We start from the raw sequence: 12492 nt of genomic DNA on the forward strand, positions 1-12492 counted from the left end.
AGTAAAAGTCATTCAACTTACATAATTTTCCTAAGCTACAGGACTAGTTCATCCCTTACTACTAAAGTGGGTTCGACGGTAGAATTCAATCTTTCCCACAGTTTGTTAGGTTTCAGAGTCGCGCTGAAAAATATTTGAAAACGCATAATTTATTTTAAATAATAGTACACAACTCCAAAGCAACATAAATTATGTAAATAAAAAATAGTACCGATTCCTCAAAGAAATGTAGAAATGACTTTGAACCAGCACAATGGTTTGTTGAGAGCTTTTGCCGATTACTTGAATTCTGCTTGCTAATTTTCTGAAGTAAAATGAATATTGTATTACAAGTTGTATTTGAATCATATAATCATATAATCAGTGGCTCATTGGACTCAACTTTGAACTAAGATGGGATAAATGCAAAGAGCTGCATTATTGCATAATCTCAAGTCAAGAGGAAAACAAATGGTCTCAGCCTTAATAAAAAAAAAATTAGAACAATCCTTTCCTTGGAACATAGCCAGACTACCACTTCAACCTCAAAAATATAATTATATCCTCTTCTAGATTTCCTTAATTTTCTCAAAACACATAAAACCAATCACAACAATAACCAACCAACAATAACCATTTAAAGGAGACCAATAAGTAAACTATCATACCTTGAAATCTTCCCTTCGAAACCAATCACAGCAAGCATCCCATTTATCTTGCGCCACGCCACTATAAGGATTTCGTCATACCACTGCATCATTTCCAAAACGTTTATAGTGCAAGTGAAGAAGACACCTATATCCTCTTAAGCGCTCTCCTAATATCTTGTCCACAACGTACTTCACATGTGGAAGTTACATATCCACATCAAACTTGTCCTACAAGAAATGCATTACAAAGTTACAAGGAATCATTCTGATATGCCATGCAACTAGAATAAAAACTTTATTACCTTAATGCGATCATGTAATGGTCCTCTCACGTCCTCTTCCACTTTATCCCAATCACTGCCTGTAAGAGGTCCATGTTGTCGCGCTACTACTCCAATTTGCCTCACGAATTGAGTACTCCACCTTCCCACAGGTCTTGCATGATCTTTGTGGATCTCTATCCTAGGTTTTTGACCAGTAGCAGCTTTGTAATCAATGAGTTTCTTATTCATAGCCTTGCCTCTTTTATTCTTAGTTGGAGCTGTTAACAAAAACATTCATAAAAAGAAGAAAAAAAAAAGAAAAAAAGATGCCTAGTCTTTTATTATTGAACTATCCAATGCATTAAACAAATCAAAATATAATCTTATTACCAATACTTGATGTGTTCACTTCGCTAGCCGCTGATATTGGTTATGCCCTCACTCGTCGAGTTACACCTAGCGTCATAGCTATACACGCAAAACTTAAATTTGATAAAAAAAACAATTGATATCAAATGGCACATAATCTAAATACAATAATAAAGCACATTAAAAGTCATATATAAAAAAAATTAATATAGCATTAAAATGGAGAGTTTCAATTCTTAATATATAAGCATGTACCTGACTTAGCACGAAATAGATCCAACAACAAAACTATCACTTAATGTAATGCAATCCAAACAACCTGTCCTAGCTAGAATATGCTTTAACGCTTAATGTGAATGCATGACTTATAGATATAGATATAGATTACCCACATACAAAATGGATAATGAAGTTTTTCATTAACATTCAGACAATGTCTGTATCATCATCATTGGATACGACATGCTCCTCTTCAGAACAATACTCCATTAATGTGTCATCTATTTCATCATCTTCCTCGTCAATAATGAAATTGTCATCGGTTTGATGACTTTCCATAGTGGCCACGACCACATTAGCATCAACTTCGTTTGGGTCCAAATCCTCCCTATCTAGACGTATGGGTGTGAATGGTGCATTTTGAACCCCGCAGCTGCTTGCTTCATAAGTTTGATCAAGTTGTACATTGTCGATATTCACCCCAACCTGCTCCTCCTGTTGATATGCTACATCATTACCTGCTTCTTCTTTCTCTGGAACATCAAACACGTTTCGAGGCTTTGTCTTCTGCACAACTTTCCAACCAACACCTAATTTGGTATCATCGACGTAAAAGACTTGACATGCTTGCGTGGCTAAGACAAACTGGTCATCTTTATACCACGTCTTGGAGCCATTAATACTAGTAAAGTGACCATCCGTTTGAATCCCCGTCCTTCTATTACCAACATCATACCAATCACATTTAAAAAGATAAACTCAATTCCCAAATAGATAACTAACCTCAAAAATATTAGTTAACACACCATAAAAGTCAATCTCCTCTCCTTGGTGTTCCCCTTTTACTTCAACACCACTATTTTGGGTTCGGAGATTTTTTTCTCGATCCTTGGTGTGAAACCTAATCCCATTAACAATGCATCCGCTATACCGTTTCACACGTTTATCAGGCCCACATGCCAATGAATATAATTCATCTGTCACTTCAGAGGAGTTCTCACTGCGCAATACTTGCATCTATTCATAAAATTAGTACACCAAATTAGGAAAACATAATTAGCATATTACCCAAGTTCATAACCATTGTATAAAAAAGTAGCAATACGAGCTCTTACACATTTTTGAAACCAACTAGGAAACAACATTTCTTGTCTCTCATGTAAGTTGTGTGAGCTTTACATTTCAAGCTCTGTCATGTGTTGACTGCATGCATATCAAATATATATAAACTTAATAACTTAGAGTAGTTGATGATGACAAAAAAAGACTCGGTAAGCTAAATGCAATAAAACTTACTCTAAATATGTTGAAATTTCTTCAGAATTATTCAACACATAGTAATGAGCCTTGGCATAGTCTTTTAGATCAAGAATGGAACTTGTATAGGCTCCCCAAAGGCCGAACATTCTGTGTGAAAACACGAAATCCAACCTGTTGATTCTCATTACCACCATCATAGTTTCGTTCTTCATGATTGAACCGAGTTTCAACTCCTTGAAGTACATGGAGCAAAATGTGAAACATTTGGTGTCTACATACGCTTCAGCAATTGAACCTTCGGGGCGAGCTTTATTTCGAACATATTATTTTAGCGTGTGTAGATACCTGTTTACATATAACACACACATGTAATATATATATAGTAAATAAAAACTTGAACAGGCTAATTTCAAATTAAATAAATTACAAATCGTAAACCTCACCTTTCAATAGGATACATCCACCTATACTGCACTGGTCCACCAAGTATCGCCTCACATGGCAAGTGGATAGCCAAATGGACCATTACATCAAAGAATGCAGGAGGAAATATTTGTTCGAGCTTTCAAAGTATCACCGCAATGTCCTTTTCCATTTTCTCTAATACTTCCAATTTTAAAGTCTTGCAACATAACTCTTTAAAGAACATTCCCAACTCAACCAATGCAATGGCTACATCATTGGGCACAAAACCACGTATTGCAATTGGGAGAAGTTGTTGCAAGAGCACATGATAGTCATGACTTTTCATTCCTGTTATCTTACCATCTTTAGCATTTGCACATTTAGAAATGTTAGATGCATAGCCATCAGGAAATTTCACCGACTTCAACCACTCGCAAAAAGATTTTTTCTCTGAAGATGACAATATGTAGCATGCTGGCGGCATTACAAACTTATCACCTCTTGGGATTAGATGCAACTCTTTTCTTATACCCAATGCGGCCAAATCTAATAGAGCTTTTACAGAATCTTTTGTTTTGCTATCTATATCTAACAATGTCCCCACTACATTGTCACAGATGTTCTTCTCAACATGCATAACATCCAAGTTGTGTCGTAGTTTAAGAGTGTCCCAATACAGTAACTCAAAAAATATGCTTTTCTTTGTCCAATTCAACTCCATCTCAGTACGCTTTCTCTTCTTGTTAGGCGGCAGCTTTCCGAATTTCTAAAAAGGTTCTACATAGTTCACCTATGATAATAATTCATCCCTAGACAACTATGTAGGTGGCAACCTGCTCTCCCTATTTTCATCAAATAAGTGTTTGCCACGAGTTCTCCAAGGATGCCTTGGCTGCAGAAAATGACAATTGGCCATATAACACAACTTTCGGCCATTCTTTAAATACATGGAAATTGTATCCTTGTTACAATTAGGGCAAGCCAGTTTCCCCTTCATGCTCCAACCAGATAAATTACTTAGTGCTGGAAAATCATTTATAGTCCATAACACTGCAGCATGCAACCGAAATATTTCTTTTGCTACTACATCATACGTCTCCACCCCATCATTCCATAACTCTTTTAGTTCATCAATCAAAGGTCGTAAATAGACATCGATATCATTCCCAGGTGATGTAGGCCCTGGGATCAGTAGGCACATGAAGGTAAATGGTTCTTTCATACACTTCCACAGTGGTAAATTATACGGCATAACCAGTACCGGCCACATACTATATTGGCTGCTCATATTGCCAAATGGGTTAAATCCATCGCTTGCGAGACCATGGCGAATATTGCGAGGATCATTGGCAAACCACTCATGTTCCTTGTCAAAGTCACCCCAAGCTTTAGAATCTGCTGGGTGTCTAAGTACGTTCTCCTCATGCTCAAGTTTTTCTTTATGCCATCTCATATCTGCGGCATTAACCCCGACATGAATAGCCTCTTGAGCCTTGGTTTAAGTGGAAAGTAACGCATAACACCTTTCGTGGTATTTTTTAGTCTTGCCTTCAAGACTTGATACCTCGGCTCACTACATTCTGGACAATTTTAAAGATTTTCATTTTCTTTCCAAAAAAACACACAATCATACTTGCATGCATGGATTGAGATATAACCAAGTCCCAAGTTGCGCATTAATGCCTTCCCCTCGTAATGGGACTTTGGGAGTGTCTCACCTTCAGGAAATATTGCATTAATAAACTGGAGAATCATAGTGAATGATTTGTTACTCCGGCGATTGATTATCTTCAAATGAAGCAACTTCACGACACAATCTAACTTTGAAGATTTACAGCCTGGATACAAAGGTTGACGTGCTTCACTCAAAAGTTCATCAAATGGATCTATATTACCTCCTAATTCCCTATGTTCCACATTAGGCACCAGATTATCAATGTGTTTTGGAGCCTGCAAATCTTCAAACATGTCATCCAGTCCATCAAACTATACCCCTTCACCAACATCATCATCATCATTGTCACTTTTTTCCTCATAGTCTTCTCCATGAAAAACCCAACGGGTGTAATTCTTGTCCATGTCGTAAAGGTCTAGATCGTCCTTTACCTCGTCGATGTGCTTGTAATTCCTATTTTTGCATTGTTTGCATGGACATCTAGTCCTGCCCATTCTGTCTGTATGACCACGAGCAATCTCAACAAAATCTATAATTCCTTTTTTATAGTCAGGCCTAAACCTATTCGACGATTGCATCCAACTCTTATCCATTTCTAGTAATCAAAGAAGAAAACATGAATCAAGTATATTGCACCTTTAATAAATATGGCAAAGGAAATATATCTCACCAAAGGAAAAAAAAAATACTTGTACACATCACATGGTAGAAGAAAACAACACTACTACATTAAAATGAGGAAAAAATATCGCAGTCACTCGATCTATTATCATACTTAAGCTAGTATGAATAATTGAAACTACTGTATAAGGACAATTTGACTTGCTGCATCCACAATATAACTTATATTTGACTAGCTGCATCCAAATTTAATCATAAAAGGTAAGAAATGTATATATCTTATTTATATAGTAGCTCTTCATGACTACTTCTCAAGCTAATCCCTAATTCCTTTTTGATACGCTGGCCAAAACCTATTTGGCAATTGCATCCAACTCTTATGCATTTCCGTGTTCCCTACTACGAGATAATAATTGTACATCACAAAATAAGAAAACCCAAACATTTAAACTAACCAAGGACAGTCCATTAACAATCCAACTTTCTACACCACTATTGATAGAAATTAATTTAGGCATGCATATAAGAATATCTGAACAATTACCGTAAACGAAGGTGTAATTTAACTTCACAAAGTGGTCTTGTATTCAAGATTGCATTCAACCAGACTTCTACTGTCCTTAAAATGCATACACATGATAGAAAGATTGAAAAGCAACCAAAATCAGAGAAAAAGGGCCAGTAATCATCACCGTAACTCAGTTCTAATACATAAGTCATCTTAGCAAGCATGCACACACGTTACGGAAACCAGCAAGCACATAATTCACCCATAAGCTCATTGTATATAACTATGGCAGTTTACGGAAACCAGTTTTTTTTTCCAATAGTTATGGCAGTTTATTAGATACACTATAGTAGAAATAGAAATAGTGAAATTAAATACACTACAGTAGAGGAAATCTCATTGTATATAACTAAACCAAGTGCCTAATAAGAGTCTGTTATGGTAGAGATGCAAGTGCAAGTGCAAAAGGGGATTTAGTGATGTCATGTTCAAATTTCACTCCTTAGGTTCTTATAAGAACAAAACTGAGAGGACAGATGATCCTACAAGAAGCAAATGCTTGTAGCTAATGATCCCATCAGCTCAAAAAAAAAAAAAAATCCATCAAGTTAATATGATACAGAATAATAGAATTACAAATACTAAAAAATGCTAGCAAGATGATTCGGTTACATGGTATGTGACAGTGAAAACCAACGAACAATTTTCTACACCAATAACCTGGCATTCTTGAAGTAAAATAAATTTAACGAATATAAAGTAAGGAGAATCAGACAAAGAATTCAATAATGAAAAACCAAACACCCAACGAAATAATCATACAACAAAACAATGACAAAAAATCAATCATACTCATAAATTAACGAAAATATTACAAAGAAATTTATTAGAACCTGAAACACTTCGGGAATTGTGTATAGAAACAGTGGAGAGAACCTCAATTCCTGTAGATAAACACTAAAAAAAGGTAAATAAATTACGACTAGGGGATAAGAGAGAATGGAGTATATCTGAAATTCCCGCAGTATATTCATGTATATTTTCTCTTTGAAGTATATTGTTTGAAATTACTACATCACCTAGTAGTATTTTCTCAGAGAATGGAGCATATTATGTGAAAATGATCTTATTTAGTATTGATTTTCGGTTAATCTGAAGACGTCTTCCTCATTCAGAGATAGTTTTTCCTGTGGTGATCATCCCAAAAATGAAATCATAATTTTTGCAAACATTTAAAGTCAATGATCTTGCTGATCATGGAAGGATGTATGCTAGTATATGTTAAAGAACTCCCAATCAAATAGTCCAATTCAATTGATGAATTGACTTAGAAAATTGGAATTCCCACGGTTCTGGTTTGCTTGGTCAAATCTATTTCCATAAGATGAATTCTACTACTTCAGTAGCTTAGTACGATAATTTGATATCCTGTTTTGTAAGTCTTGTTTGGTTTCCTGGCTGGTCTTGTTTTAGAGCATATGTCAATGTTCTGAAACATAAAAGGATGTTTCCTGGGTTATCTCTATCTGAGTGGCCTAATTTCATTACTATTACTTTTACTTAAAGGGTCTAAAAGGACCTTAAGGTTGGCTGAAAGATTGAGAGTGGGTCATACCTGATTGTGATTTGAATCTGTTAAGGTGAAACAAGAAATTATCTGTGTCACAACACCACTAATCATCATTTTATCTTCTAAACAAGAGGAAATCATTAGAAGGTGTCATAGCATGCAGAAACCAGTGATAGTGGCAACAAACATGTTGGAAAGCATGATAAGCTGTCCAACTCCTACAAGGGTAGAAGTTTCTGACATTGCAATAGCAGTGAGAGAAGGTGCTAATGCTATTATGCTCTCTGGAGAAACAGCTCATGGGAAGTAGGTTACCTTGGTCTTATTTCTGCATCATAAAAATCTGTTTTCTGAATTTCTAGTTCTTTAGAAGTAGCGTATTCTAGTATACTACATTACCAAAGATTCAAGTTTGAAGTAATAACCAAAGCTTCAAACTTTAATTCCAAAAAATACAAAACCAAATATCAGAACTTGAAGTATATATTTTCTAAATTTAAAGGACGTACCAGTCGAGAATCAGTAACCAAAGAAATGGCTTTTAGAAATTTGAAGAAACAATTTTTGTGGTACACTCGGCCTCCTCAGTCGATGAAGAATGGGGTTTTTTTTTTTGCTTTTATCCTTTTTTTTTTATGAGTAGCAGTAGTTTCTTTTCTCGGGTAGGGTTTCTTTTGGTTTCCCAAATTGTTAGCGCAAGGTAACCGCCAAAACAATTCCCACCAAAAATCATCCCACCCAATACTGTTATGTGACACCAATAGCGCTGCTAATTACAATCGTATAGAAAAATAGAAATTCGGTGAAAACAAGAAATTATAATATTAAATTTATTAAAGACGCCAAGGGCGTTGCCAAAGGCAAAATACTTTTTTGCGGCCACTACGCCGTAGCTGGTGCTCAATTTTTTCATTAAAAATGAAATTTCACTTAAACAAAAAATTTAAACAAATGATTTTGCAACGCCAGCTAGCGTTACACCAATTATATCCCAATCAGGTGGTACTAATAAGATGGAAACGTTTGAGCAGCGCCATTAGGCTTTGCAAATGCTATGCTTTACCAACGAAAAGTAGGTGTTGCAAAAGGCTGCGTTGCAACAGATCCCTTCTGTTGTAGTAGGGGTGCAATAAGTTTTGAGGAAGAGTAGGCAATAACCAAACACCTTATGTTATTGATCATCTCTGGGACATGAACCACAAGAATTGGATACTCCAAACATGGCTAAGTACCACCTAGTACGACTTAACTTGTTATTGCCAAACAGAGTCTTACTGTTGTAATTACCTTGTTTTAGATGGAAGTGTGAGGTGCTTATGGTCTACATTAATTACCACGTGATTTTCATTTGTACTTGTCCAACTTCTCACATAATGAAGAACTAACTAGTTTTGCTTGAGACCATTCAGATTCTTTGGTCCGGCTTAAAAATGGAGACACTCAAAGGGAGACCAGGAGTAACTTAAGGATATCCTGCTTCCTGATCCGATGCACCAATTATTACTTAGAATGGTAATTTTTGGTTGGTAATAGATTCTTATCTCTTTCTTCCCTCCATTTCTTTCCAGTTTAAGCAATTTCCGGTTTTGTTCCTTCCTTTTCAAACTCTTGGCTTTGTACCGTCCTTTTCCTGTAATTATGGTTAGCGGTCTTAACAATCAAGCTAGTAATGTTGTTCCTGTAAGAGATGTTGTTCCATCTTCGTGGAGTGCTCTGTTCCATGGTTCTGGGGTGGTATCGTCTCTCACTCCTTTGAGGAGCTTCTCTCCAATCCTCAATGATGGGGTTGCCATGGTTCCTGACGAACTGGTCGACCAAGGTATCCAGCAATGGGATGACTATTTAGTTGGGTATTTCCTAGATAAGCGGCTGTCATTCCCATTTGTCAGGGATTTTCTCACTAAGACTTGGAAGCTTAAAGCAAGCTTTGAAATTACAACTGATAAGGAGCTTTTTTATTTGAGTTTTACCAGTAATGAAGATCGGCAGATGGTTCTGGAATTGGGTCCGGTGTTTATTGCAGGTAGGATTTTTGTTCTTAAGTCGTGGAGTGTTGAGATTGACTGCCAGCGGAGTGTTCTCACCACAGTTCCAATTTGGGTGAAACTGCATGACCTTCCTAAAGAAATGTGGAATTTGGATGGTTTATCCTATACTGCCAGTTTGATAGCAGGGCCAATGTTCATGGATGACGCAACGGCAAAAAGAAAGAGACTGTCGTTTGCAAGGGTATGTGTAGAGGTCCCGGTAAACCATAAATATGAACCTACTGTTCGGCTTAAGGTGAAAGGACGAGAAGTAGCGGTGGGAGTTGAATATACATGGAAACCGTTGTCATGTGAGAAATGTAACAAGTTTGGTCATTCCACAAGCAGATGTGGGGCTAGAACTGTGAGGAGATGGAATGCTCGAAATATGGTGAGGGGTGAAACTAGTGGCACTACTAGTTTAGAAACTAATGTTGGAGGGATTGAAAACCAGCGGAATAGCACCAACTTGGGGGCTAACAATTAGACTGGGATAATAGGACCAGCCCTACAGGAGGATCAAAATAATACCGTAGTTCCTTATACTCGACAGGAAGGAGGAGTTTGTGGGGATGCTCCAGCGCAAGGACCAGTTCGATCAATCGGTCTGTATAATGAAAATGCCCTGGGTACTAGTCCAATAACAGGGGAGATGGGTATTACTTCTCCGAGCTTGATACCAATGTGGAGGAGTCAATACCAGAACCAGGGTACTCAGTGGGGGGTGAAGCTATAGTACAAGATAACCAAGCTGGGTATGGTAATAGATTTCTCTTATTACAAGAGGATGAAGAGTCTCCTGTGAACAACAATGAGATAGTGGTTTATGATGAATCAACAGATGCTGGGGAAGCACAATTCCAAGGAGAACAGGCTCTATATGAAGCAATTGCCCTGGAGGAAGAAACCATTAACGATGACCTCTCCGAAACTGAAAAAGAATTCTTTGATGATGAGCATAGTCCACAAGACTTAGCCCTACTTCCTTTGCAAGTGATAACAAGGGCTCAGTCTAAGCAGCAACAAAATCCACAAAATTCCAGCAACAAAGGGAAGGGTAAGAACAAGGGTTCTGGGAGGAAGGGGAAACATAAACGGTAGTCATGTCGAAGCTCGTTGTATGGAATGTACGAGGCCTTAATGACCTCAATAAAGCTAGTTACCTGAATAAATTTAGAAGGGAGAATAATTTATGTCTTTTTGCTATGGTGGAGACGAAAGTCAAATAGAGAAGTTTCAGCTTATCAGTAGTCTCTGTTGTCCTTCGTGGCCTTTTGTAAACAACTACAGTAGCAGTGACAGTGGCAAAATCTGGATATCGTGGGATCCTGGGGTTATAGCACTATCGAAAATAAAGGAGACTGAGCAACTTATACACTGTAAGATTGATCTACTCCCTTCTTTGAAATCTTTCTTTTTTACTGTGATATATGCAAGTAACAATAGTGCAGATAGAACAAGACTATGAGCTGAAATTTGCAATATTCACAATGGCACACAAGGAGAGTGGTGCGTTGCAAGAGACTTTAATAATGTTCTTTATTCGTTTGAACGGATTGGTGGAGAAGCGGTGCACCCTAGGGAAACCACCCCTTTCAGGGATTGTCTTGTCACATCTGAGCTGTATGATCTCAAAGCTATTGGGGCGTTCTATACATGGACCAATTTTGATAGGAAGTGGTCTAAAATTGATCGATGCTTGGTGAATAGTGCCTGGAGTACTACATTCTCCTACTCTTATGTAGAATACTTGCCCCCGGGTACTTCAGATCACTTTCCAATAGTTATCGCTATCATCAACAGAGTTGCTACTAGTCCTCCTTTCAGGTTTAGTAACTTTTGGATCCTCCATCCAGAGTTCTTGGGCGCCTTTTTGCAATTTTGGAGTGTGCAAGTGAATGGCAGCCCTCTCTTCATTCTGACGCAAAAGCTCAAACTGTTGAAAAGCTGGGCAAAATTCTTCTGCTCGGACTTAACTAAGCAAACTGAGGCTGCTAGGAAGGAACTCAAGTATATACATAAAGCACAGCAAAGTAATCCAATGGATGTTCTACTATGCACTAGGGAAAAAGAAGCACGTTCAACCCTCTGTCAGCTTATCATCATGGAAGGTGAGGATCTCAGGCACCGTACTTTCGATGTATTTGGATGAAATATGGAGATAAATGTAATGAGTTTTTCCATAAGATGCTTAAAAGAGAAAAAAAGGTAATTTGATCCGGGCTCTTAATGACGATACTGGTACTAGAAGGGAAGGGCATGAAGAAGTCTCCGCAGCCTTTGTTGACTACTATAAGACCTTATTGGGACAACCGTCCCCAGCTAGATGTGATCCTGATTACCTTGAGAGGCTTCACTTTTCTAGGGTTCTCGTCCCCGGATGAAGCGAGAGACTATGATACAGGATTTTACAGAGGCCGAGATTCAACAAGCTCTATTTGAGATGGAGGATAATAAGGCCCCAGGACCTGATGGGTTCAATGCCTTTTTCTTTAAGAAGAACTGGCAATGGGTGAAAGATGAGTTTGTTCAAGCTATTCTTTCTATTTTCTCTCTTCAGTCTGTGCATAGAGGAGTGAACTCAACTCACTTGTGTCTCATCCCAAAATGTGCAACACCATCCGTGGTGGAAGAGTTCGACCGATAGCTTTGCTGCAATGTTCTCTATAAGTGTGTCTCCAAAATGCTCACTAATAGAATGAAGCCATTCATGCCTGATATCATCTCCATGCAACAATCCGCCTTTATTCAAGGCGGATCCATTCGGGATAACCTCTTACTAGCTCATGAACTTATTAGAGGATACACAAGGGCTCATGGGACTAAACGATGCTCTATCAAGATTGATATTACCAAAGCATATGATACGGTGGAGGCGGGCAAACTATTGAGATGGTGATGGCAAGGTTTAGATTCCCGGATAAGTTCATTGAGTGGACTAAAATG

At 37.7% G+C, this 12492-nt stretch overlaps 1 protein-coding gene across 1 annotated transcript; it reads left to right on the top strand.

Moving 5' to 3' along the window:
* Positions 1–9157: 9157 nt before the first annotated feature.
* Positions 9158–12193, top strand: LOC147498003 (uncharacterized). The gene is made up of 4 exons (XM_086563097.1): positions 9158–9937; positions 10183–10603; positions 11292–11686; positions 11912–12193. The coding sequence occupies exons 1-4, from the start codon at positions 9158–9160 to the stop codon at positions 12191–12193; spliced, it is 1878 nt and encodes a 625-aa protein (XP_086419223.1).
* Positions 12194–12492: the final 299 nt, after the last annotated feature.

Source organism: Coptis chinensis, chromosome 5 (genome assembly GCF_015680905.1).
Source record: "Coptis chinensis isolate HL-2020 chromosome 5, ASM1568090v1, whole genome shotgun sequence".
Lineage (NCBI taxonomy): Eukaryota > Viridiplantae > Streptophyta > Magnoliopsida > Ranunculales > Ranunculaceae > Coptis > Coptis chinensis.

Coding starts and splice junctions, on each gene's coding strand:
- LOC147498003 (XM_086563097.1), top strand. CDS start 9,158: ATGGTTAGCGGTCTTAACAATCAAGCTAGTAATGTTGTTCCTGTAAGA. Junction 9,938..10,182: donor GATGGAATGCTCGAAATATG/GTGAGGGGTGAA, acceptor CCTGGGTACTAG/TCCAATAACAGGGGAGATGG. Junction 11,687..11,911: donor TCAGGCACCGTACTTTCGAT/GTATTTGGATGA, acceptor TCACTTTTCTAG/GGTTCTCGTCCCCGGATGAA.